This window comes from Melanerpes formicivorus, unplaced genomic scaffold (assembly GCF_026170545.1).
Source record: "Melanerpes formicivorus ecotype bairdi unplaced genomic scaffold, bMelFor1.0.p_v2 SCAF_70, whole genome shotgun sequence".
Lineage (NCBI taxonomy): Eukaryota > Metazoa > Chordata > Aves > Piciformes > Picidae > Melanerpes > Melanerpes formicivorus.
In genome coordinates this window covers 330287-356996 of record NW_027142422.1, presented here as the reverse complement: position 1 = coordinate 356996, position 26710 = coordinate 330287, and the positions used below count along the sequence as shown (strand labels likewise).

General features: G+C 48.5%; 2 protein-coding genes and 1 long non-coding RNA gene across 4 annotated transcripts in view; 1 reads left to right on the top strand and 2 right to left on the bottom strand.

Moving 5' to 3' along the window:
• Positions 1 to 15219, top strand: part of MYH15 (myosin heavy chain 15) — a 54922-nt gene extending 39703 nt beyond the window's left edge. The window contains exons 33-42 of the mRNA XM_068163061.1: positions 663 to 787; positions 4064 to 4179; positions 6747 to 6939; positions 7606 to 7809; positions 8834 to 8959; positions 9661 to 9831; positions 10921 to 11025; positions 13651 to 13746; positions 14421 to 14558; positions 15091 to 15219. Coding sequence (XP_068019162.1) covers positions 663 to 787; positions 4064 to 4179; positions 6747 to 6939; positions 7606 to 7809; positions 8834 to 8959; positions 9661 to 9831; positions 10921 to 11025; positions 13651 to 13746; positions 14421 to 14558; positions 15091 to 15108 — 1292 coding nt within the window. The 3' untranslated portion in view covers positions 15109 to 15219. The remainder of the gene's footprint in view (positions 1 to 662; positions 788 to 4063; positions 4180 to 6746; positions 6940 to 7605; positions 7810 to 8833; positions 8960 to 9660; positions 9832 to 10920; positions 11026 to 13650; positions 13747 to 14420; positions 14559 to 15090) is intronic.
• Positions 15220 to 15306: 87 nt separating this feature from the next.
• HHLA2 (HHLA2 member of B7 family) lies at positions 15307 to 22111 on the bottom strand. 2 transcript variants are annotated; one of them, XM_068163063.1, is made up of 7 exons: positions 21694 to 22111; positions 21248 to 21344; positions 20191 to 20511; positions 19102 to 19362; positions 18311 to 18592; positions 17021 to 17121; positions 15307 to 16289 (listed from the first exon to the last, which is right to left on the bottom strand). In XM_068163063.1, exons 2-7 carry the CDS (start codon positions 21309 to 21311, stop codon positions 16161 to 16163), a joined length of 1158 nt encoding a protein of 385 aa, XP_068019164.1. In that variant the 5' UTR covers positions 21312 to 21344; positions 21694 to 22111; the 3' UTR covers positions 15307 to 16160. The 2 variants fall into 2 exon arrangements, with proteins under 2 accessions (XP_068019164.1, XP_068019165.1); XM_068163064.1 differs by lacking the exon at positions 19102 to 19362.
• A 359-nt stretch (positions 22112 to 22470) lies between these two features.
• LOC137453657 (uncharacterized) lies at positions 22471 to 26152 on the bottom strand. Its single transcript, XR_010990434.1, has 3 exons — positions 25932 to 26152; positions 23720 to 24024; positions 22471 to 23435 (listed from the first exon to the last, which is right to left on the bottom strand). It is a non-coding gene; the product is annotated as an uncharacterized lncRNA (long non-coding RNA).
• Positions 26153 to 26710: the final 558 nt, after the last annotated feature.

Here is a 26710-nt window from a genome sequence, read left to right as displayed (position 1 = left end):
GCAAAACAGAGCACAGTGCTGGCAGCCTGCAGATCACAGATGAAAACTAAACCGTTGACAGAATCACAGAATGGTTTGGGTTGGAAGGTCCCTTCATGATTACCTGCCATGGGCAGGGACACCTCCCACTGGACCAGGGCCTCATCCAGCTAACCTTTCACACCTCCATGGAGGGGGCACCCATGACCTTCCTGGGCAACCTGTGCTAGCATCTCACCACCTTCACCATAAAGAATTTCTTCCTAATCTCCAGTCTAAATCTCCCCTCCTCCAGCTCAAAGCCATCACCCCTTGTCCTGTCACTATAAACCCTTGTAAGAAGTCCCTCCCTAGCTCTCCTGTAGCTCCCTTCAGGTGCTGGAAGGCTGCTCTAAGGTCTCCCTGGAGCCTTCTTTTCTCCAGGCTGAAGAGCTCCAATTCTCTCAGCCAGTGCTCATAGGAGAGCTGCTCCAGCCCTCTGATCATCTTCATGGCCCTCAGAAGGTGTTCACCAGCAAGTCTGTGCTCTCAAGCTGGTAAAAGCAAAGGAAGTTGCTGCTCCTGCATACAGATGAGGTCTCCAGGCAGCAGTTTGAGGCATGGGTCCTGTGTTCACACACCACTGATGGCAGGATGTTTGGGGCACCCTGATGGCTAAAGCCATCCATCCTTTCTTGTTTCAGAGGAGATCTCTGATCTCACCAACCAGATCAGTGAAGGAAACAAGAGCCTTCATGAAATAGAAAAGACCAAGAAACAGATTGAACAAGAGAAGTCAGAAGTTCAACTGGCTCTGGAAGAAGCAGAGGTAAGGCAAGAAAGCTCAGAGGAAGAGGAAAGGGTGGTTTTATCAGCATTTTCCTTCCTGGCTCATCTCCTGAGCAGCACAGCCAATGTGTTGATTGTTGGAATGTGCAGCCTCAGCTCCTCTGGCCTCCCTAGCTAGGGTTTTCAAGAAGGACTGCTGACTTTTGGACATGCCACCTCTGAGACCATCAGCTGAAGTGCTTTCAAAGGAGGTGCTTTGCAGGGTGTGGTGTTTTGCTGTTGGGTTGGTTTTGCCACCTTTCAGGAAGCTCGGGAAAAGCTCCGGATAATCCAGCCCTCTCTCACTTCAGCAGGGGATAGTTTGGGCTTTCAGGAAACAGGCACTGCTGAGAATGATGACCTTAGACTGTTTTATCAGTGTCTAGTTTCCAACCACAAGCTCACCATTTCCTGGGTTTGAAAGCAACAAACCCACCCTCCTGACAGCTTCAAACGTTGTCATGCCTCACATGTTGTGCTGGAGGCTGCTTCCAAAGCTTGCTAGCAGTGTCAGAAACCAGCTGAAAGCAGGACAGCTGGAAAATCTCTGACTCCCAGTAGGAGTTTGGTCAAGACATTGAGCATTCATTTCTTCAGTCACAGGTCTGCATGGATTCAAGAGGGCTGGAACAAGCCAACTGGAAGTAACTGGAAGGGCTTAGCTGTTAGTTCTGAGAGTGCATTTCAAAGCTGAGAAGGGGGTGTGGGTGTTGCTGGCTAGAAGAAACACAGCTCACAGCAAGGGGGTTCTAGTGAAGCCTTCCTTTTGAATGGTCCCCTAAAGAACAGTAGGTCTGGGGAGGTTCTGTTCCCCCTCTGCTCTGCCCTGCTGAGAGCACACCAGGAATACTGTGCCCAGTTTTGGGCTCACCAATTAAAGAGAGGCAGGGAGCTACTGGAGAGAGTCCAGCAGAGAGCTATGGGAACAAAGGGAGTAGAGCATCTCTCCTATGAAGGAAGACTGAGAGAACTGGGACTGTTTAGTCTTGAGGAGGCTGAAAGGGGGTCTTATTAATATCTGTAAGTATCTGAGGGGTGAGTGTGCCAGTCTTTTTTGGTGGTGTCCTGTAATAGGACATAGAGCAACAGGTAAAAGCTGGAACCCAGGAAGTTCCACCTCAACATGAGGAGAAACTCCTTTGCTGTGAGGTTGCTGGAGCCCTGGAACAGGCTGCCCAGAGAGGCTGTGGGGTCTCCTTCTCTGGAAACCTTCAAAATCCACCTGGCTGTGTTGCTGTGTGACCTGCCCTAGGTGGTTCTGCTTTGGCAGGAGGGTTTGGCATGATCTCTAGAGGTCCCTTCCCAACCTCAGACGTTCTATGGTCTGCTAAAACAAACACCACCCAGTGAGGGCTCCATGAAGACCTTAAATGCTGTGTGACTTCTTTTGTCTCCTACAGGATGCTTTATACATTGCAGGGATTTCCCAGCCAAACAAGCAGGTGTCATGATCAGAGCAGAGGAAAGGGCATGCCCCTCTTCCACAGCTCTGAGATGTGGCGAGTGATGCTGTGCTCTGGCAGTAAGAAAGAATACATCAGTGCTTGAGGGGTCTCAGGGACACACTTTACTTTGTTGGACTGTGTGAGATGGCTTCCTGAAGCTCAGTGATCTTAGGACATAACAAAAGTAAAGTGGTGATGTATCTTAGTTGAATTGTGAAAGAAATGGCCTAACACAGATTTTTTTCTGCCTTCCTGGTGAATTTGGGGCTCTGGCAGTCACCAGCTGGTGACACAGCACTTCTGCCTGCTCTTCCCATTAATGTGTTGTGGCTCCTCGGCATGAAGTGTGCATCCAACTAACCTGTGGCTGCTGCATGATGGCCAGAGGTTACCAAGGATTTTGGAGAGCTCTGTCTTCACAGACTCAGTTCTGTTTCCAACATCTCTCCAGGGGAGCATAGCTAAGCCTGTGCGAGCTTGCCCTGCAGGCAGCACTTCCAGAGTAGATGGTTTAGTCATAACAGCTGATAGTAAAGGAGTTCCTCACTCTGAGGGTGATGAGACACTGGAACAGGCTGCCCAGAGAAGCTGTGGACACCTCAGCCCTGGAAGTGTTTAATACCAGGCTGGATGAGGTCTTGAGCAACCTGGTCTAGTGGAAAGTATCCTTGCCCACGGCAGAGGGATTTGAACTAGATGATCTTTAAGGTCCCTTCCAGCTGAACCCATCCTAGGATTCTATGATATTCAGTTCTGTGCTTCCCTTCCCTGTTAGGAGCTAGGATACCACTGGGCCTGGCTTATGCAAGACCTGGAAGTCAGAGTCCCTGTTGCATCTTTATTGTCAGTTTAGTTTTTGACTTCCAAGAAATGTAAGAATAAAGCCACAGAGGCAACTCTGCACTGTCTTCAAGGTGACTGGGAAGAGCAGGCAGAGTAATGTGCTGCCATGCAGAGCTGGTGTATGTTAGTGCTTTCACTGAGTCATGCATGCAGAGAATGGTTTGGGTTGGAAGGAGATCTTAAAGATCACCTAGTTCCAACCCCTGGCCATGGGCAGGGACACCTCCTACTAGAGGTTGCTCAAGGCCCCATCCAGCCTGGCCTTGAGCACCTCCAGGGAGAGGGCATCCACAACCTCCCTGTGCCACCTGTGCCAGTGTCTCACTGACCTCCTCGAGGTTATATTGCCTGAGAAGATTGTATAATTGGGAGCCTCTCAACATTTCATGATTTGGAGAGACCTCTGTGAGCTGGGGGACGTGTGGACCCCTTCCCTCTCCCAACAAGCAGCTTGTTTAAGTTTTGGTCTAGCCCTTTGTTTGGAGCACTCTTTGGTTCTCCTTTTCACACCCCACAGTGATTTATTTAGATTTTTTCGACTTTTCTGCTCAAAATCTGTAAGGGAATCTTGAAGGCATAGCCTAAAGCCACCACACCCTTGCAAGCCCATGGATTTCCAGAGGGTGTCTGTGCAGAGGTGTGGAGTGGACATCATCTTGCTGACAGCAGAGCCAGGCAGGCAAGCCCTGACACGTTGGGGTTTTCTCTGTGAGCTGTGGACTGGTTGACAATTTGTCCTCTAAGGAGCTTGCTGCTCAGTTTTCCAGCTGCCAAGTGGCATCAAAAGGCAAATAAATGCTTTGTTTTTCCCCCCATATAAACTTCTCATGTCCTTGCCCAGAGAGAGAGAGGTAGGGAGGAAACCATGCTATGGGGAATGGATAGAGAAGTGGGCAGGCTTCACCTGCCTGCAGCAGCTTCTGATGTGCAAAACCAAACCCACAATAAAAACCTGCACTAACTCCTGGCCTTGGTGCTTTCCATTTCAGGGAGCTTTGGAGCATGAAGAAAGCAAGACCCTTCGTTTTCAGCTGGAACTCTCACAGCTGAAGGCAGACTTTGAAAGGAAAGTGGCAGAAAAGGAAGAAGAAATGGAAAACATAAGGTACTGGGCAGGAAGCAGCGTGGTTATTTTGAAGGGGAAAGCCTCAAAAGAGAAAAAACAGTCTCAAGACTCAAACCAGACAAATGCAGCACAGCCTGCAGAAGAGAAGGCTCTGCAGAGACCTTACAGCAGCCTTCCAGTACCTGAAAGGGACTACAGGAAAGCTGAGGAGGGACCTTTGACAAGGGCTTGTAGCAATAGGATGAGGAGTAATGGCTTTGAGATGGAAGAGAGAAGGTTTAGACTGGATACTGGGAAGAAATTCATTACATTAAAGGTGGTGAGACACTGGAACAGGTTGCCCAGAGAGGCTGTGGATGGCCCCTTCCTGGAGGTGTTCAAGGCCAGGATGGATAAGGCTCTGGGCAACCTGGTCTAGGGGGAGGTGTCCCTGCCCATGTCAGGGGGGTTGGAACTAGGTGATCTTTTAGGTCCCTTCCAACCCGAACCATTCCATGAGTCTATGATTCTGTCAGCACAAGCTGATGCTGTCTGTACCAGTAACCAAACCAGCTCTTACCATTTGCTCAGGGGGAGTGCAACCATATAATGTCTCCTCTTAAACACCTCCAGTGATGGTGACTCCACCACCTCCCTGGGCAGCACATTCCAAGGGCAAATCTCTCTTGATGGGAAGAATTTCTTCCTAACCAGTGTGGCTGAACCAGTGCTGAGTACAGGGCACAATGACTTCCCTGCTCCTGCTGGCCACACTGTTCCTGATGCAGGCCAGGATGCCACTGGCCTTCTTGGCCATCTGGGCACACTGCAGGCTCATGTTCAGCCTACTATCAACCAGTGTCCCCAGGTCCCTCTCTGCCTGGCTGCTCTCCAGCCACTCTGACCCCAGCCTGTGGCACTGCATGGGGTTGTTGTGGCCAAAGTGCAGAACCCAGCACTTAGAAGTGTTAAATCTCATGCCAGCCCAATGGGATTATTTAGACCTCAGCACTGTTTTCCCTTTCACATCCAATGGTAATTTATTTACCTTCCATTACTTTCTGTTCTATCTGTGGACAATTTTCTAGGCACAGCCTACAGCTACCACATTTGTGCAGCTTTTCATTTAGTTAATGTATGCAGCAGTTACATCTCCCCTGAGTGTGGGAGGATGTGAAGAGCTTGCACAAGAGTTGGGTAAGCAGTGAGAATTGCAGAGGTGCAGAAACTATGGATAGAAAAGGAGAGAAGCTTGCAGGAGAAAGGCATAAACAAGGAAGAGGGAAAAAAGGGGGGGTGGGAAGGAAAGCATTTCTGTAACAGAAGGCTGATGGCTTTTGTCTGCTCTCTGCCCCTGAGGACTAGGTCTAGGCTGAAGAGGTGCACTCAAAGAAGAGTTCTGCTCTTAAAATGCTGCTAGGCTGGGGCAGATTTGAGAGGAGACCTCATTGCTCTCTGCAGCCCTGTGAGGAGAGGCTGAGGGAGCTGGGGTTGCTTAGCCTGGAGAAGAGGAGGCTCAGGGCAGACCTCATTGCTCTCTACAACTACCTGAAGGGAGGTTGTAGCCAGGTGGGGGTTGGTCTCTTCTCCCATGCAACCAGCACCAGAACAAGAGGACACAGTCTCAAGCTGTGCCAGGGGGGGTTTAGGCTGGATGTTAGGAAAAAAATCTTCCCAGCAAGAGAGATTGGCCATTGGAACGTGCTGCCCAGGGAGGTGGTGGAGTCACCATCACTGGAGGTATTGAAGAGGAGACTGGATGAGGCACTTGGTGCCATGGTTTAGTTGATCAGATGGTGTTGGGTGATAGGTTGGACTTGATGATCTCAAAGGTCTTTTCCAACCTGGTTTATTCTATTCTATTCTATTCTATTCTATTCTATTCTATTCTATTCTATTCTATTCTATTCTGTTCTGTTCTGTTCTGTTCTGTTCTGTTCTGTTCTATTCCTCTATTCCTCTATCTGTTTTCTGTACTGTTAACTGAACCTATCTGTTCTTTTTCCCAAGAGAGGTTGGTTCAGATGATCCTTGAGGTCCCTCCCTTCATGATGCTCTAGGAATCTCTGAAATATCCCAGAATCACAGTGAGGTAGGGCTTGGAAGGGACCTCTTGGAGATCATCAAGTCCAAACCCCCTGCCGAGGCAGGGTCACCTAGAGGTCACATAGGAACGTGCCCAGGTGGACTTTGAATGTCTCCAGAGATGGAGACTCCGCCAGCCCTCTGGGCAGCCTGTTCCAGTGCTCCATCACCCTTACATTAAAGAGGTTTTTCCTCACGTTTAGATGACCATTCTCCTGGTGAGAGACTGCTAAGCTTGAAGTGCTTCTTGTTAGTCTCAAAGCTGCACTTGCTTAGTTTACAAGATATCTTTGCTCCCATGCCATCAAAGGAAGGGCAGCAGAAGGGTGCTGTAGCTGCTTACAGGTCAGGAGTTAGCTGAGGGTGTGGAGCACACCAAACACTTAGAAGTGAGGCACTGCAAACCTATCCATGCCACCCAGAAGCACACTCCCCTTCCTGAAAACGAGGCACTTCCAGGAACTGCCATTGCATGCAGCTCTGGATTCCTGTGCAGTGATGACTGATGACAGCTGCTCTGTTCACCCCTCATGTGTCCTCAGGAGAAACCAGCAGCGTGCCATAGATTCACTGCAGTCCACCCTTGATTCTGAGGCCCGCAGCAGAAACGAGGCCATCCGGCTCAAGAAGAAGATGGAAGGCGACCTCAATGAGATGGAAATCCAGCTCAGCCATGCCAACAGGCATGCTGCAGAAGCCACAAAGTCAGCACGTGTCTTGCAGACACAAATCAAGGTACTGCAGGAGCTGCCAGTCCCAAGCCCCCGCCCTGGGGTAGTTGTGGGTCAGGCTTTACTCAGCACAGAACAAACCCACAGTGCTGATCTAGTGTGGGGTGTCCCTGCCCACGGCAGGGGGGTTGGAACTAGATGATCCTTGTGGTCCCTTCCAACCCTAACTGATACTATGAGATGTGATTTGAGAAGCTGCTCCTGAGCATGTGCAGGGAAAGCTGCTAGTGATCACATCTGCTGCAAAAGAGTGCTGGAAAGTGGATTTCTTCCCCAACTTGAATACAAACAGGCTGAGATCCTGGCATTAAACCCTTGCTGGCTACAACCTCCTGCAGGGGGAAAAAAGCCTCACTGAGCTCTACAGCTCTGGAGTGAGGTGGGGCTTGGCCTCTTTTCCCCAGCATCAGGCGATAGAACAAGAAGAACTGGCCTGAAATTGTGCCAGGGAGGTTTAGATTGGATGTTAAAACAATTTCTTTGCTGCAAGAGTGGTCAGGCACTGGAACAGGCTGCTGAGGGAGGTGGTGGAGGCACTGCCCCTGGAGGTGTGCAGGAAATGTATGGATGTGGCACTTTGGAGCATGGTTTAATGGCCACAGTGTTGTTAGACTCAATGATCCCAGAGATGCTTTCCAGCCAAAACTGTTCTATGATTCTATGATTCTAGGAGCTTCAGGTGCAGCTGGATGACTCAGGCCATGTGAATGAAGATCTGAAGGAGCAGCTGGCAGTCTCTGACAGGAGGAACAATCTTCTCCAGTCAGAGCTGGATGAGCTGAGGGCTTTGCTGGACCAGACTGAACGAGCGAGGAAGGTGGCAGAGCATGAGCTGCTGGAAGCCACTGAACGTGTGAACCTGCTTCACACTCAGGTTGGCTTTTTTGTCTGTGTGCTCTCTCCCTCACTGGCTTGAACTGGGACTTGTCTGTTAGGCACTGCCACTCTTTGTCCATTGCTGCCATAAGGCAGACAAACCTTGCCCTCCTACAAGGAAGAAGTCACCCTGTAGATATGGCACCTTCCCTCCCTTCGAGTCAGCTCGAAGGTCCAGCTGACTGTTCATCAACAGTTTCCAAGAGAGTGATGATGGGAGATACCAGGAATAAGTTTGATCTCTTTCCTTCTTCCATGCTGCAAAACCAGTTTGCTGCTCTAGTCAAGGCATGGGTGGGCTTTGGACATTAGGAAGAGGTTCTTTGCTGTGAGGCTGGTGAGACACTGGAATGGGTGGCTCAGTAAAATTGTGGATGCCTCATCCCTGGAAACATTTCAAACCAGGCTGGGTGAGGCTTTGAGCAACCTGCTCCAGTGGAAGGTGCCCCTGCCCATGGCAAGGGGGTTGGAACAAAATGGTCTTTAAGGTCTTTTCCAACCCATTCTAGGATTCTATGACAGTCACAGTGCACACTACAGCTCTTTCAGGGCCATGTCCTGACTCAGCACCATTTTTGCTACAATCCCAAAGCTTCTCTTCACCAAATGACCCTCAGAAAGAAATGAAAATGGGGTACAGGCACAGTGGTTTCTCCAGCCCACTGATGAGGTGGGGCTTCTGGTTCAGTCTCCTCATTGCCTGACTGATTATGGACTGTTGGTTGTCTGCACTGAGCTGCCTTACTCATTTTTCTCTTTCAGCCTATTGCTTATTATTCTATTGGAATATTTGCAGCCTTGTGAGGATTTTAACTATTTCCTCAGTCTGAAGCCTCACAGGTCAAGGTCAGCCCTCACCTCATACCTTGACCTCCTTGTCCGAGGACTTCTCTGTGTAACCCAGGAGTGGGGAAAACCAGTCAGCCTTGGTGTGCTACCAGTGTGCTACTTAGAGGAGTTATGTTTCTAATCATCATGTTTCCCCTTTTCCCACTGTTCCTTTGGAAAAACCTTCACAAAAGAACACCAGCCTGATCAATCAGAAGAAGAAGCTGGAGGGTGACATTTCCCAGATGCAGAATGAAGTGGAGGAATCGCTGCAGGAGTGCCGGAACGCGGAGGAAAAAGCCAAGAAAGCCATCACAGATGTAAGTAGGATGCTGCTCCCTTGGGCACTTCTTTTCAGTACCATAACCTCTTAGGACAGCCAAGGAAATATTTCCCAAGTCTCCATCCCTGTGCTTGTTCCAAGTTCATAGGTCCAAAGCACTCCATGGAGGTAACTGATGAAACTACACAATAGAAGCTAGCAGTGAGAGGAGAGGAAGGACTTCTCCCTGATATTTAGGGTTGGGGGTTGCTTTGTTGGGGTGTTTCTGCCCCAGCAATGGAGTTTCCATTTGCACATTCACAGATTGGATTGGGTTGGAAGAGACCCTCAAAGGTCATCTTGTCCAACCCCCCTGCAGTGAGCAAGGACACCTCCAACTAGATCAGATTGCTTAAGGCCCCATTAATCCTCAAAGCCTCAGGTCCTGTCCCCTTTGAATCAGGGAAATCAGACACCTGGACAGAATAAACCAGTTCACACTGAACTAGCCCTAACCAGGCTCCTGCTGTACACAGAATCTGATGTGAGGAACAAAAGCACGGAATACAAGTCCCCCAAGCCTAGTCTGTCCCTGGGCTGTCTTTGTCCAGGCAAGATATGAGCACACAAGGTATTCTCTGAAGCTTAGGGTACAGGGAGTGATCCAAACAGGGGCTAGTCCCAACAGATAGACCTTCCATCATTCCATAGTGACCCAGCATCCCAGGAGAGCTGCTGTAAAATGTGGTTGTTCTTCAGGCAGCAATGATGGCTGAGGAGCTTAAGAAGGAGCAGGATACTAGTGCTCACTTAGAGAGAATGAAGAAGAACATGGAGCAAACCATCAAAGACCTCCAGAAACGACTGGATGAAGCAGAACAAATCGCCCTGAAAGGCGGCAAGAAGCAGATCCAGAAACTGGAATCCAGGGTAAGTCTGTGATCCAACTTTGGATTGCTGTCTCCTGCTTACTGAACCAGGAACAGGCAGGTGCTGTGAGGCTGCCTGTCAAGCTCATAGAGGTCAGTAAGGGATAGTGTGAATGCTTTCCTCTGCTCCACAAAATGCAGTTCTTGGAGGCATGCTTCCCCTTCATCATTCAGCTGCAACCATCTGTTGTAGCCACAGCAGATCACAAAGCCTGTGATGCAAAGAACCAACCAACCAACATTACATGTAAGAAAAACAACTAAAAGCAGCAAAAAGCTTCTCCAAAGCTTGCTTCAGTTGAGCTTTTTCATCTTACTTTGGCCTTTGCATGTGTCTGCAGCTTCGACTGCAAGTGCAGCTTGAGAAAGGCAGCATGGAAAGGTGACATTCTGATTGGCTCCTGCAGTTCAGCTTTATGGAGGTGTGTCCTGCTTTGAGGCCAGGCAGATCCTCTCCTGCCCTTGAGAGGGGCAAGGGAATGACACTCACACAAATGGATTGCAAAGTGATGGAAAGTTTAAACGGAAAAGCAGCAAGTGTGTTGCAGAAACTGCAAAGCAATAGTGGCAAAAGAAACCCAGAGCATGCAGAGTGCCTTACAGCACACCCAAAAGCCTCCCAACGTTTCCCTTCTCCCCACCTAAGGGTATACTCCAAACCCCCAGGGCTCTTTCTTTCCTCCCCACTGCTAGGCTGGTCTCAGGCTGCCCAGGTCTGAGACTGTCCCTCCCCTTCTCCTCCTGGCATTAGCCCTAGCCAAGCCTAAGAGCCTTGGGACACTCTCCCCAGCATTACCTGATAGGCAGCATCTCCCATGGGAGCAGAGAGGGAAGAAAGAGGCAGAGAATGGCTTTGCAGATGGATTTACAGGGGGCAGGATATTATGGGTATGAAACAGGCTGTTTCCTGCATCCACCCACTGGGCTGGACACTCGGGACACCGGAGGTGTAGCTTGTGTGGCAGTGATTTATGTGGCTGGGTGTGGGAGGCACCCAGCCTAAACTGCCACAAGGTGGTGAGAAAACGAGCATGTCTGGAGCTGTGAAGCAAATTGGTGACACAGAGGGGTTTCTCCTGGGCTCTTGCAGGTTCGTGAGCTGGAGAACGAACTGGAGGCTGAACTGCGCCGCAATACGGACGCCCAGAAGGGAGCGCGCAAGTTTGAGAGGCGCATCAAAGAGCTGACCTACCAGGTATGGCCAGGGCTCTGCTCACCAGCAGGGCACTGGGGAGAAAGGGATCCTCCCCAACTACAGCTTCAGGTGCTTCAGGGCAGGGTGAAGGATAGCATTTCCCAGAGCTTTCTGATTCTTGCTGGATTGTTCAGTCTGGAGAAGGCTGAGGGGAGACCGCATTGCTCTCTACGGCTCCCTGAAAGGAGGTGGCAGTGAGGTGGGGGTTGGTCTCCTCCCCCCAGTATCAGGTGATAGAATGAGAGGAAATGGCTTGATATTGTGCCAGGGAAGGTTTAAGTTGAAGATTAGGAAAAATGTCTTTGCTGCAAGAGTGGTCAGGGATTGGAACAGGCTGCCCAGGGAGCTGGTGGAGTCACTGTCCCCGGAAACGGTCAAGAAATGTGTGGCCATGGCTCTCTGGGACAGGGTTTAATGGCCATGGTGGTGTTAGGCTGATGGTTGGACTTGATGATCTTGGAGGTCCTTTCCAACCAAAACAATTCTATGACTGCTTTCTTCTGAAATCAAACACAGAGTAAATGTTGCTCTCAGTTGTGTTTACAGGCTCACAGGATGTTAGGGGCTGGAAGGGGCCTCCAAAGATTATAGTATCATAGTATCAGTCAGGGTTGGAAGGGACCACAAGGATCATCTAGTTCCAACCCCCCTGCCATGGGCAGGGACACCCCACACTAGATCAGGCTGGCCAGAGCCTCAGCCAGCCTGGGCTTAAACACCTCCAGGGACAGGGCCCCAACCACCTCCCTGGACAACCCATTCCAGGGCTTCACCACTCTCATGGGGAAGAACTTCTTCCTCACCTCCAGCCTGAATCTCCCCACCTCCAGCTTCATTCCATTGAGTCCACTGAGATCATTGAGTCCAACCTCCCTGCCAGAGCAGGACCATAGCATCCAACACAGGTCACACAAGAACACATCCAGATGGGTCTTGAAAGTCTCCAGTGAAGGAGACCCACTCCTACTTCAAAAGATGACCACTTCAGGTTAAGAAAGAGTTTGACAGTAGGAGGACTGGGTCTTTTTAATTTTATTACATCTACTTTCCTCTTATTACACACTGGAGTTCCACAGGACAGGCTGAAGGGTGGACTCCATGATCTGAAAGGTCTCTTTCAACTGAAACAATTCTGTGATTCCATGATTATAGGAAGCTTTAGAGCTAGGAAGAACATCTCCCTAAGGCTACCATCATCCTGCCTGACTCACTGTGAAAGCCTTGGTTGCTGGGATTTGGACAGTTTTAGCACAGCAGGCTAGGGAGCAGGCTCAGATGACTACTCACACTGCAAGAGGAGAAAGGGCCCAGCTGTCCCTCAGCTACGCTGATGTTGCTAAAAAGAGCCAGAAGGATTCAGTTGGCTCCAATGCACCACTCAGTGTAGGCTTGCCCAGTCCCAGGGCTCTGCTACCGATTGCTAAAGTCTAAAGCCTCAGATTGCTAACAGCTGCTTGCCTTTCAATAAATCTCTTCAGCACAGAGCACTGATCCTTTTGCTTTCAGCAGCATCCTTAAGAAGATAATCCCATCCATCTGCTTTAGGAGATTATCTAGCTTCCTACCTGTTGTTTCACTCAGTTTTGTAAGCAGAGGCCAAAAGTTGTTTCCTTGGAGTACACAGCTCCAGCCCAGGCAGACAGAATCATATGTTCATAGAATGGCTTGGGTTGGAAGGGACCTTAGAGGTCATCTAACTCCAACCCTGCTTCCATGGGAAGGGACACCTCCAAGTAGACCATGTTGCTCCAGGCCCTCTCCAACGATTGAACACCTCCAGGGAAGGGGCAGCTGCTCCTTCTGCTTATGCACTGTGACAGCTTAAACCTGGCTCCTTTTGCCAGAAATGCCCCCAGACAAGATTTGTGGGTATGGAAATCACAGTGTTTTAGGCACACCCATGGGTCTGCTTCACAGATCAGATCGGGTTGGGACTCAGAAGGCCATCTTGTCCAACCCCCCCTGCAGACAGCAGGGACATCTTCAGCGAGAGCAGGCTGCCCAGGGCCACAGCAAGTCTGATCTTGATTGTCTCCAGGGATGGGTCCTCAAGCACATCCCTGGGCACCCTCTTCCTGTATTTCTCCACTCTCATTGTGAAGAAATTCCTCCTGATGCCCAACTGAAATTGACCCTGCTCTGCTTTCCAACCACTGTCCCCAGCCCTCCTGTAGGTCACCTTCAGATATTGAAATCCAGCTCTATAATCTCCCTGGAGCTTTCTCTTCTCCAGGCTGACCAGCCCCAGTTCTTCCAGGCTGTCTTTGTAGCATGCAAAGCTCTGTAATGACATCACACTCCTCATCCCTGAGCAAGGAATGAGTTCTCTGTGTTTATGCTTCTGAATGTGTGTGCACAGAGAGCTGTCTGTATCTCTGTATATATATTTACACACATAGATATGAATGAGAGGGCACTCCCCTTCAGTCCTCAGCCTCCAGGCTTACCTACATCTTCAATCAACCCACAGACATCTTTCTCATCTACACAGGGTGATGATCACTGTATGGTTTGTTTGCATTTTGAACTCTAAAATGCTGCCTGGGGCAGCCATACCTATCTCAGTGTGGGAGGTGCTTTAGGCTTTTTTACACCCTCAACCCAGTTAATGGTGTTTCCATGCAGTCAGAAGAGGATAAGAAGAACCTGGCCAGGATGCAGGACCTGATTGACAAACTCCAGTTAAAAGTGAAGAGCTACAAGCACCAAGCAGAGGAAGCTGTAAGTAACTTTGTGACTTTGGAGATACTTCTTGCCCTTTACCCCACAATCTTTGCTCCACAGAAGCTTTTAGTACACACATTTTGTACACCAAGGTTTGGGTTTAAATTCATGGAATCCTTGTGTGCATGCTATGCTATTTTAGTTTCTATTTGTAATATATTGTAATATAAATCATGTAGCATACTTGGGTGACACTGGCACAGGTTGCCCAGGGAGCTTGTGGCTGCCCCCTCCCTGGAGGTGTTCAAGGCCAGGTTGGGTGAGGCCTGGAGCAGCCTGCTCTAGTGGAAGGTGTCCCTGCCCGTGGCAGGGGGGTTGGAACTGGATGATCTTTAAGGCCAACTTAAACCATTCTATGAATCTGTTGGTTATATGAAAGGAAAAGTGTTCAGTTGTACCTTAAGATTGCAGTACAGTTTGCACAGGAAGGGCAGTAGCAGGAAAGACTTCTTTCCTCCTAGTCCCTCATGTTGAGAACCTGCAAGTTCACTTCCCATAGAGAGTGGCACTGGAAATGTCCACTGCAAAATAACAATCCTGGTTCTGCAGGAGGCAAGTGGGTCCCATCCAGTGTCACCTAGCCATGCTGGGCACTTTCCATCCCACTTGGAATGGAAAGCTTTTCCTCATGGGGACAGGAGGAAATCAGCTGCACTGTTTTCTCTCACCAGGAAGCTCAAGCCAATCTGTACCTTTCAAAGTACAGAAAGCAGCAACATGATCTGGATGATGCTGAAGAAAGAGCTGAAATAGCTGAATCTCAGGTTAACAAGCTGAGGAGCAAGTCAAGAGACATTGGCATGAAAAAGGTAGGGTTGAAAGCACATGGGGTAGGTGTGACTGTCACACACTGCATGCAGGAAGATCTGTTGCATCTATCAAAGCAGCATGGGCTGGAAGAAATGCTTGCTTGCTACATCTTTAGTTTCAGTCTACCCTTTATTTTATCATTAAGGTAAGCCTTTAGGACAGCAAAATGAATCTCTGTCCTCTTGACATGGCCATTGAACCTCTGTGCTCAGCAGCCAGAAGTTTCCACAACTGCTGATTTGCTGTGTTGGTTGGGTTGGGTTGTTCTGCAAGGGATATTTACAAACTCCACCTTTTTCTTCTTCTGGGGGTGTCAATTCCTGTGTCTGTAATGCAGCCTGGCAGATGGCCAGGCATTTTAACGTTGCTCTTCCAGCCAACTGAAGACAGACAAGCTTGGCTAGATTTATGCTAGTCTGTTTCAGGTAGAAAACAAAACCATTCCTGGAAAGAAGCTTTTGTCATTTATTTGTGACTTTACCTTGAGCCACCCTCAACATTTCCATTTTAACCATCCCAATTGCATTTCAGGTTCATGAAGAGGAGTAAGCATGTCAGAAGATGCTTGACATAATCAGGCACAACTGAGGTACCAAAAACAATTAAAGAAGGGAAATAAAAAAGGCACTTAGAGAAATAAATATCAAGTGAAAACTCCAAGGCAGTGTACAGTGTTTGCCATTCATTTCTGGGTTTCCATTTACCAAGCCTCAGGGATCAATAAAAGATGAAATCCTGCCCAACAGCCCACTTCATGATGTTAGAATAAATCCTAAGTGGCAGATCTCTTGACAAAAATCAAAGCCAAGGGTAACTCCAGTCACACTTCAGAGTTTCATGTGTTAGGTGCAGATTGTTCAAGCAGCACAAATTAAACCTGTGCAGGCCAGCTTGGATAACCCAACTCCCATCTTGTTTCACATACTACTATCTTGTCAGTAACTATTTCACATGGTGCTATCTTATGAGAAACTGCAAGCACAGTCACAGGGCTGTGGTGACCTCGCTGCATCAGCATACCAACCAAGCTGTGAGCAGTAAACAGCAAGGTGGAGTGTGGCCTACACACTCTGATCAAACAACTGTTCCATAGAACCATGTCCCTGCAATTCAAGCCATTCCTCAACACCATCTGTCCTGCCAGAGTCTGTATGAGATTTGTAGGAGAGCAGAAAGTGAACTTCTCCACATGACCACTCAGTTTGGAAGCTTCCCCTGCTCCCAGCCAGTTTACTTTTGTTCACCAGCTGCAGGAGGATCACAGGAGATGCTGTGGAGGGACACGTCCCACCTGGACTGGCTGTGGCTCAGAAATAAGGTTCTCTTAGATCTTTTCCACTTTTAAACAGGGAAATTGTCTTTGCCTGAAAATGAAGAGGGAAACAGCAAGCCCTCTCTTTCTCTCATCCTGAAAACATTAAAGAATCTCTCAAGCCTCAGCCTTGGGTACAGAATTTCTCACCGTGCCTTTAATATGCCCATATTCCTCACAGGCATCAATTGCTTCACCTTTTGTCCTTATCAGATCAGGTCTTTTGCTCCTATGGCTGAGATAACCACAGGATCACAGGATGTTAGGGGCTGGAAGGGACCTCTGAAGATCATGAAGCCAAATCCCCCCTGCCCAGGTCGTCCATTTCCATGTTGTTAGAACTTGATGAGAAAACGGGATGAGACTCTTCAGTATTTTCAGTAGGAGCTCTGCTTTCAGGGAGGTTCCTTGGACATTTCTAGTCAAAACAAAAACATTTATAACAATTACTGAAGTGTAAAATCAATCATCTAGTGGAGACAGAGCAAAATAGATTCACTATAAAAATAGAGTAGAATTAACCAGGTTGGAAAAGACCTTGGAGATCATCGAGTCCAACCTATCACCCAACACCATCCGATCAACTAAGCCATGGCACCAAGTGCCTCATGCAGGCTCCTCTTTAATACCTCCAGGGATGGTGACTCCACCACCTCCTGGGCAGCACATTCCCATGGCCAATCTCTTTCTGGGAAGAACTTCTTCCTAACATCCAGCCTAAACCTCCCCTGGCACTGGAACAGGCTGCCCAGGGAGGTGGTGAAGTCACTGTCCCTGGAGGTGGTTAAAAGAAACATGGACATGATGCTTTGGGACATGGTTTAATGGCCAAGGTGGTGTTAGGTTGAAGGTTGGAGTAGAGAATCTTACATGTCCCTTCCAACTGAAACAATTCTGTGATTCTCAGCTAACATTCTCATGACCAAAAGACTATTGCATAGATGCACCAAAGAAGGCCTTCTGGACATAGAAGTAAAGCAAGAATGAGGACAAGTTATTTAATCTGAGACTTATCCTACATCTTCAGTCTTCTTTTATTTCCTTTAATCTATGAAAAAAAATCAAACTTACATGGTAGTCAGACATTCAAGACCTGAGTTTAAGTCTAACAATAGCTTTAAAAATGAATGCCTTAGTGGCTGTACATACCTTGTAGAGGACACGGAACATAAGAGCAGCAAAACATATCACCAGCAACACAGCCATGCTGACCATAACTATCCCAATAGCCCTCCTGTTGTTTGAGTTCCCTTTAAAATACAAATGCCAAAAAGTTTAACAGAAGTGCTTGATGTCACAAATTAGTGTTCATTATTGTTCAATAATTACACAATGACAGAATTAACCAGGTTGGAAAAGACCTTTGAGATCATCAAGTCCAACCTATCCCCCAGCACCACCTAATCAACTAAACCATGGCACCAAGTGCCCCATCCATTCTCTTCTTAAACACTTCCTGTGATGGTGACTCTACCACCTCCCTGGGCAGCACATCCCAATGGCCAATCTCTCTTTCTGGGAAGAACTTCTTCCTAACAACCAGCCTAAACCTTCCCTGGCACAGCTTGAGACTGTGTCCTCTTGTTCTGGTGCTGGTTGCCTGGGAGAAGAGACCAACCCCCACCTGGCTACAGCCTCCCTTCAGGGAGGTGCAGAGAGCAAGAAGGTCTACCCTGAGCCTCCTCCTCTCCAGGCTAAGCAACCCCAGCTCCCTCAGCCTCTCCTCCCAGGGCTGTGCTCCAGACCCCTCCCCAGCTTTGTTGCCCTTCTCTGGACACCTTCCAGCAACTCAACATCATCTTTGTTGAATTTATGTCTATGGAATCTATGGAATCTATGTCCTTATGATGACTGATGTGTGGACAGAAAGCAGATTATTTTACTTGATTGTGCTGATACAAAACTCCAGAACATGGTTTGAAGACTGCTTAATGTTTCATTTTAAAACATATCCAATATGGTAAGTGTGTCTATGACAAAGCTGGAGAGGGACTTCTTACAAGGTCCTGTAGTGATAGAAAAAGAGGGAATGGATTGAAGCTGGAAGAGGGGAGATTTAGATCAGATATGAAGAAGAAATTCTTGACAGTGAAGATGGTGAGACACTGGAACAGGTTGCCCAGGAACACTGTTGATGCCCCCTCCCTAGAGGTGTTCAAGGCCAGGTTGTGTTGAGGAATGGCTTGAATCTTAGGGACATGGTTCTATGGAACAACTGTTTGAACAAAGTGTGTAGGCTGTACTCCATCTTGTTGAGGCCTTGAGCAACCTGGTCTAGTGGACAGTGTCCCTGCCCATGGCAGGGGGTTTGCTACTAGATGATCCTTGAGGTCCCTTCCAACTCTGACGATTCTGTGAACCTCACCTCCCCCAGCCTGTTCCCACAGGGGCAGATAATGGATAAAATGACAGATAAAATGGGTAAGAGTGGCAACTTACCAACTTGCAAAGTTGTCACAGTGAGCTTTGTATATTGAGGTGTTGAAACATTGCAGAGATATTCTCCACTGTCCTGGGCAGTGAGGTGTTCCAGCACCAGTGAAAAGTCACTTTGGTTCATGCACGCTCGAGCTGGGGATGAGGGAAATGTCCCATTGAAGGCAGCCAAGACTGAAACCACTGTACCTCTGTGTAACTCCCAGACAACACTGAAGCCTTCAGTGGTGTTGCTGTAGTCACAAGGAATTACAGTGCTGCTCCCTTCTATGACAGACTGCTGCTCTGAAAAGAGAAAAATGAACAACTTATTTAGAGATGGTGGGAGGGGAGGGGAGGGAGTTGGACTCTGCTCCCTAGTAGCAGGTGAGGGAACAAGAAGTAGTCTGAAATTGTGCCAGGGGAGGCTTAAGTTGGATACTAGGAAGAATTTCTTTGCTGCAAGAGTGGTCAGGCATTGGAACAGGCTGCCCAGGGAGGTGGTGGAGTCACTACAGGTTGGACTGGATGATCTTTGAGGTCTCTTCCAACCTTGATGATACTGTGATACTACTCTTGGGGATGTTTAAAAGACATCTGGATGAGGAGCTTAGGCACATGGTCTAACAGCTGTGTACAGGGAGATGCTAGGCTGTGGCTGTACTCAATGATCTCAAGGTCTTTTCCAACCAAACAATGCTGTGATTCTATGATCCCATTTCCATGGCTGTCCCCCCTCCTGTCTTCAGTTTGGCTCTGAAAGCATCTGTGATGCTCAGCAACAACGGAGGAAGACACTCCCCTCTCATTCCTACCTTTCATCCTCCATTCAGCACTCCAGTTTTTATAGGGGTGATAAAAATTACAATAGTATGGATCAGCTGTGTTTGTAATATTCTGGTCACTTCTAAGAGAATAGAGGACTCCATTGCTGCTTTTCTCTTGGTGAGCTTCTTGGATGGATGCATTGCCTCGTAGCCAGGAGACACGAGGCTCGGGGTAGGTGAGGAAGGCACGGCACGTCAGCGTTCTGCCTGTCTCTGTCTTTTGGTACTCCAGGGCATAATGAGGGGAAACTAGATTAAAAAGAAAACAAAGAAAAAACCATCAATCCTACTACTTTCAAAAGCCCTTTTAACTTGAAGTGGTTATCTCCTGAAATAACAGCACTGAGAGCAACACGTAATCTGGGTTTGATTTCAAAGGAAAGCATCGAGTCACAGAATTGGTTTGGTTGGAAAAGACTCTAAGATCATCAAGTCCAACCATCAACCTGAGACTACCATTAAACCACGTCCCAGAGTGCCATCTCCACACGTTTCCTGAACACCTCCAGGGATGGTGACTCCACCACCTCCTGGGCACTCTTGCAGGAAAGGAATTTTTCCTCATCTCCAGCCTAATATCACCTGGCATAATCACAGAATCATGGAATGGTTTGGGTTGGAAGGGACCTTAAAGATCATCTAGTTTCAATGCCAGGGTCCTTCTATTACCTGAGCTCAACCTCCACTTCACTCTAACCTACCTTCAAGGAGTTGCAGAGAGCAATGAGGTCTTTCCTCAGCCTCCTCCTCCCTTCATAGCAGCATTTACTGTCATTACCAGGGTGTGCACTATTCCAAGCAGTCACAAAATGGTTTAACACTCCAGTGTACCACCTAAACACCCCTTAGGAACCACATTACAGTAGGTTGTGAGAGTAAGTGCTGCATTCTCATTTCTCAGCTTATGCTCCAACATTTCATGAGAGAAAATGAATTGATTGGGTGCCTCATCAGGATCAAAAGGTGCTCTGTGGAGTTGGAGGGTATTGATTCCCTGCAAGAAATAGGGCCAGGAAATCTGATTGCCTCACCCCATTTCCACTGTCGTGATCCAAGCGCTTTTGCTGTTGTACTGACCTCTTACACGCAGCACCACTTTCACTTCTGTGCTGCTTTCCAGCGTTCCCACATAGCATGTATAATTGCCCTCATCAGTCACAGTCAGGTTACTAAGTTTCAAGGAGGCATTTCCATTAGGAATGTCCTGGTGGAAAAGATGTGTTCTGGTTTTGTAACCCGGGTCTTGCTGCCGCAGACGATCGTCCTGGTCGTAGTAGCTGTGGACAGTTCTGCTCCCTCTCTTCCAGTGAATTACTACTTCATGTCCAGGTGAGAAGGAGCAAGGGAGGATGCAATCCTGGGAAAACTGCCCCACTATTGTTTTCTGCTCTGTAAAACCTAAAGGGCAAGAATACAGGTGAAGAAATCCAATCTAGACCTGACACAAAACTGTCTGGGCAGGCAGGCAGGCCGCTCCTACCAGGAGTGCCAACAGCTCCTGCAGGGCTTTGCTGTATCATGAGTTTCAGCTTGATCAATATGGTAACACACAGCTCTGGTCATTGAACTTAGAATCACCTACAGGTCCCAAACAGCACCCCCTACCTGAGCTTCAAATTCATTTTCAACAGCACCACTTAAACCTCAAACCCTTCTGAGCTGCAGCTTGCTGCATGCTCCAGTGTTCACAGTAACGTGTTGCAGTGACCCAGGTTCCCAGTAACCTTCACAGGGTTATTACTGCACCACCACAAGTGCAGATAGAATGCCTTAAAACAGCTTCCTCCCCACCCGGTGTCGGGGAGCTCTGTCCCTGCACCCCAAAGTAATTAAGGTGTGGATTCCTCAAAATTAATTCACACAAGTGGAAGCATCTGATCTCAGCATGAACTGAGAGCTACTGCTGCTGAAAGGTCACACAAGGCACCCCCTCAGCAGAACCATGGGGCAGAAACGTTGGCAAGCAACAGTTTGGGTGCTCAATGGCCCATGGCCATTGATTCAGCCATCTCAAACTGATGCTTTCCCATCAATAAAGAGTGTTTGAATTAATTAGCTCCCCAGCCCTGCCCCCACTAAAAAAATTGTAACAATTCTCTTCTTATTTCTCGTAAGCAATGGAGCTAAAACCTACCCCAAGGTGGAGCACCCACGTGAAATAAATAGATGAGAAGAAACAGGATTCTCTGTATCTTCATGTCTTCCTGGGTTCATTGCAGACTCACTTCAAACTGGCAACATAAAAGGAGGGGAGACAAATCTGTTTACATATAGGGGGGTGCTTAAATGATGTGGCCAGGAGAACACATCCCCCCCACCTTTCTCAAACAATCCATGCTCCACAAAGTGCCAGCAGCAGCAGAGGAATGCTGAGCAGCGGCAGCAGACACTAATTCCTCACCGAGTTGTTTTCTACTGTAAACCAAGTAAGAATCACGGCACCTCTTTCCTCCCGGCCTCCCTCTCTGGTTTTTAAGAGGCTCGGGCAGAGAGAGGGACTCCAGGGTGAGTAAACGCCCATTTAGGTGCCCGCTGGGCTGGGGGCGGTGCAGCGGTGCCGGTTGGAAGATGAGGACTCACCTGGCTCAGGCATCGCGGCAGGAAGCAGGGAGCCCAGCGCCCAGCTGAAGGCAGCATATTCTCCAGAGAAGCGAAGCCGGGCAGTCATAAAAAAGTAAAACCAGGCCAAAAGCGAAATGTCAGCTGTGGGGAAGCCCCAGCTGCCTCTCCAGTTTTCCTCCTTTTACTTTCCCCACCCCTCCATGTATTTTTACATCCCAGATCAGATTACAGGAGACTGTATTAAAATAGAGGGCGATGCAGCACGAGGAGAATTTCATTCCAGCCTTTAACTTGATGCTCCATAAAGAACAACACTTTCTGTTTCTAAATAACACACCTTAGAGTGACACTTTCATTGCTGGCAAAGAACTACTCAAATAAGAGACAGTGCCAGCTATTGATTTGAAAAGCTTGCTGCCTTCCCCCCCCCCCCCCCCCCGCCTTTCTTTTTTTGGAGTTGGGGGGGAGGAAGGAAATAATAAAGAAAGAAAGGAAAGTTCAGAACCTTTTCCCATTCTGCTCACTAATCCCTTAAAAGATTCAAAATGAAGGGGATTTTCTGCCTTTCTGATGTTTTCTGGGCTCTGTGGGCATGAGGGATCCTCAGTTCAGGAAGGAGGTTGACTTGCTGGAGCGTGTCCAGAGAAGGGCAACAAAGTTGGTGAGGGGCTTGGAACACAGCCCTGTGAGGAGAGGCTGAGGGAGCTGGGGCTGCTTAGCCTGGAGAGGAGGAGGCTCAGAGGAGACCTTCTTGCTCTCTGCAACTACCTGAAGGGAGGTTGTAGACAGGCAGAGGTTGGTCTCTTCTCCCAGGCAGGCAGCACCAGAACAAGAGGACACAGTCTCAAGCTGCGCCAGGGGAGGTTCAGGCTGGAGGTCAGGAGGAAGCTTTACACAGAGAGAGTGACTGCCCATTGGAATGGGCTGCCTGGGGAGGTGATGGAGTCACCATCAATGGAGGTGTTCAGGAGGAGACTTGACAGGGTGCTTGGTTGCATGGTTTGGTTGATTAGGTGGTGTTGGATGATAGGTTGGACACAATGATCTTGAAGGTCTCTTCCGGTCTGGTCTGGTCTGGTCTGGTCTATTCTATTCTATTCATGGGGAGCTGGGACTGCAGAGTTCCCACCCATGGGATGGGAGGGGGATGCAGGGATGTGTGAGATCACAGAATCACAGAATGGTTGGGGCTGGAGGGGGATGCAGGGATGTGTGGGATCACAGAATCACAGAATGGTTGGGGCTGGAGGGGCATGCAGGGATGTGTGGGATCACAGGATCATAGAATGGTTGAGGCTGGAGGGGCATGCAGGGATGTGTGGGATCACAGGATCACAGAATGGTTGGGGCTGGAGGGGGATGCAGGGATGTGTGAGATCACAGAATCACAGAATGGTTGGGGCTGGAGGGGCATGCAGGGATGTGTGGGATCACAGAATCACAGAATGGTTGGGGCTGGAGGGGACCTTCAGGATTGTCCAGCTCTGGCCCCATGCCATGGGCAGGGATGCCTGCCACTGGCCCAGGTTGCTCAAGGCCTCATCCAGCCTTCCTCCAGGCTTTACCATTAACAAATAGTGATGGAATTAACACATTCCCCACCCCCATTAAAAAAAATTTTAACAATTATCTTATTCTCATAAACAATAGAGCTAAAACCTACCCTAAGCTGGAGCACCTGTGTGAAATAAGTAGATGAGAAGAAAGAGGATTCTCTGCCTCTTCATGTCCTCCTCAGTTCATTGCAGTCTCACTTCAAACTGACAACATAAACAGGAGGGGAGAAAATCTGTTTAAATACAGGGGGAAAGGCATGCTTTAACAACATAGTTTCCTCTCTACAGCTTATTAAGGCTTTGTGTCATGGTTTGGGCTGGTTTTGTCTTGATTTCCTGGGGTGGGAAATTTGCCTGCAGTTGCAAATGCACTTTGCACACTTTATTCTTCAGCAGGTCAAAAGGGCATCCTCAGCTAAACCTCCCAACATGTATATATGGAAGTCCAGGGTAGAAATGCAGAGACTTCATTGCTGTCTATTAAATACCTGAAGGGAGGTTGTAGCCAGGAGGGGTTGGTCTCTTCTCCCAGAACAAGAGGACACAGTCTCAAGCTGCACCAGGGGAGGTTTAGGCTGGATGTTAGGAAGAAGTTCTTCACAGACAGGAAGATTGGTCATTGGAATGTGCTGCCCAGGGAGGTGGTGGAGTCACCATCACTGGAAGTGTTTAAATAGAGCCTGGATGAGGCACTCAGTGCCATGGTTTAGTTGGTTAGATGGTGTTGGGTGCTAGGTTGGACTGGATGCTCTCCAAGGTCTTTTCCAACCTGGTTAATTCTGGATGCTGTATTCTAAAACAAATGATAGATGATTTTGCTTGTGTCAGCAGTGATTTCTAGTATCATCTCCACATCTCCTGGCATTACCTCACATTTGATTGGATTTTTTTGCTCCTTTGCTCATTTGTCCATCACTCCCAACTCGACTGACACAATATATAGCACCAGAGAATCATTTCAGTTCAAAAAGACCTTTGAAATCACTGAGTCCAGCCATCACCACCACCATGCCCACTGAGCCATGTCTTGTGCTTGATGTCTGCATTACAGAAATGGTAATCAGGAGACTTATTCCACATAGAACCACCATGGGCTGTTGGGCAGGGCTTCTGAGAGCAAGGCAAGGGACTAAAATGCATCCTTCAAGACAGGCTGCAGTTGCTTGGGCCATAGCAGGAAACAAACATCACACAGCACATGATTTTTTTAGCTAATCAACAACCAAACCACATGCCCTTTGAGCTGTCCAGCAGTGTGAACCTTGGTAAGAGCACTTGGATCAGTCTCTGCTCTGTGACCTTCCCTGTGATGTACTTTGAGAGCAGCCATACATACAGTAATATTTGTCTCACCCTGTCAAACAAAGCAATTCCTTTACTTAGTGTAAAGGATTTTGCTCAAATCCTTTTCAAGGTGACTTAGCAACACATTTTGAGCACACACACACACACACACACACAGAGGCAAGGACTGAAAATGGCCCCAGGCAAGCAAGAACAACGAATGTGCAAAGTACATGGGCTGGAAATGCCCCCAGGCAACCATGAAATACAAATTTGTGAAGTTCTGAAAGAGCTGATGGTAATCACCATAATGCTGAGCCCCCACCCCAGCCACACCACCACCAGCTTTCCACAATCTCCCTACTAAATCTTCACAGATTCACAGAGTTGTCAAGATTGGAAGATCATCTCAAAGATCTTCTAGTTCTAACCCCCCTGCCATGGGCAGGGACACCTCACACGAGATCAGGCTCCCCAGAGCCACATCCAGCCTGGACTTACAAACCTCCAGGAATGAAGCTTCCACCACCTCCCTGGGCAACCTGTGCCAGTCTCTCACCAGCCTCACGGGGAACAACTCCTTCCTAACTTCCAATCTCAACCTACTCATTTCTAGTTTTGCTCCATTCCCCCCAGTCCCATCACTGACACCCTAAAAATTCCCTCCCCAGCTTTCCTGTAGGCCCCCTTCAGATACTGGAAGGCCACAGTTAGGTCTCCTTGGAGCCTTCATCTTCTCCCAACTGAACAGCCCCAACTCCCTCAGTCTATCCTCAGAGCAGAGCAGCTCCAGCCCTCTGCTCATCCTCATGGCCCTGCTCTGGACACCTTCCAGCACCTCCAGATCCTTCCTGTAATAGGGGCTCCAGAACTGGACACAGTACTCCAGGTGGGGTCTCAGCAGAGCAGAGTAGAGGGGAGAATCACCTCCCTCGACCTGCTGGCTGCACTTTTCTTGCTGCAGCCCAGGCTCTGTTTGGCTTTCTGGGCTGCCAAGTGCTCACTGCTGGCTCCTGTTGAGCTTCTCATCCACCATCACCCCCAAGGCCTTTTCTTCAGGGCTGCTCTCAAGCCAGTCCCTGCCCAGCCTATATTGGTGCTTGGGACTGCCCTGTCCCAGACCTTTCAGGAGACTTTTTCTACAGAGGACAAGAGAATTAATTCTCCACCTCCCTGCAATGAAATCCCTACAAGCAAAATTCTAACTCCATACTTCAGTTGCTAAAAAACTCTCCTGAAAGAGGGAAGTTCACACATTCTAAACATGCTCAGAAGAAGAAGGTGCCCACAGTCTAAACATCCCAAACTGTCTTAGGAAGTAGACCAAAACCATACACATAGCATGTTCCCCAACTCCCCCACCCTGCATGCTCAGAACACCATGCAGCTGTTGTAAGAATATTAAGGGAGGTTTACCTCTTCTGATTTCACAAGGAGACAGAACAATTCGGTGTTTCTTGTAGGCAGGTGTTTCTTGTAGGCAGGGTTTATATCAATATATAAAGAAATAAATACACAGCCCTCCTGAAGCTCTCCTGAACTTGCTCTCCTCGCTGCTCCAGCCGCAGCCCTACGGGTCACGTATTCCATGATCACGCTGATTCACAGCCCATAAATACCTGGCTCCTGCCATGTGAACCACACCTTGCTCACAGCAGAGAATCATAGAATCAATGAGGTTGGAAAAGACCTACCTCAGAGATTATGAAGGGACTGTAATATCTCTCTAATGAGGAAAGGGTGAGACAATTGGATCTTTTCAGTCTGGAAAAGAGAAGGCTGGGGAGGATCTCAGAGATCCTTATCAATCACACAATCAGTAAGGTTGGAAAAGACCTCAGAGATCATCAAGTCCAACCCAGCACCCAGCACCTCATGACTAACTAAACCATGGCTCCAAGTGCCACATCCAATCCTCTCTTGAACACCTCCAGGGATGGTGCCTCCACCACCTCCCTGGGCAGCACATCCCAGTGGCCAACAACTCTTTCTGGGAAGAAGCTTCCACACTTTTTCTTTCTTTCATCCTAACAATTTCCTGCACCTTTTAACCCTTTCCTTCCCCTGCTTTTGCTGAACAAACTCTTTAGTGAGAACTTCAGCAAACTGTGAGTTACAGAAGACATCATTTGTGGTTAGAGATGTGATTTCCACAGCAGTGACGTTGCCACTTTGGGGCTGTGCTTGGGCATAAG

What these genes read in the sequence shown, in the direction of transcription:
- HHLA2 (XM_068163063.1), bottom strand. Translation starts at nt 21,311, where the DNA reads ATGAAGATACAGAGAATCCTGTTTCTTCTCATCTATTTATTTCACGTG. An exon ending in TGTGACAACTTTGCAAGTTG is followed by an intron (nt 17,122 to 18,310) that starts GTAAGTTGCCAC and finishes TGTATTTTAAAG; the next exon opens with GGAACTCAAACAACAGGAGG. An exon ending in TGTTCCGTGTCCTCTACAAG is followed by an intron (nt 16,290 to 17,020) that starts GTATGTACAGCC and finishes TGTTTTGACTAG; the next exon opens with AAATGTCCAAGGAACCTCCC.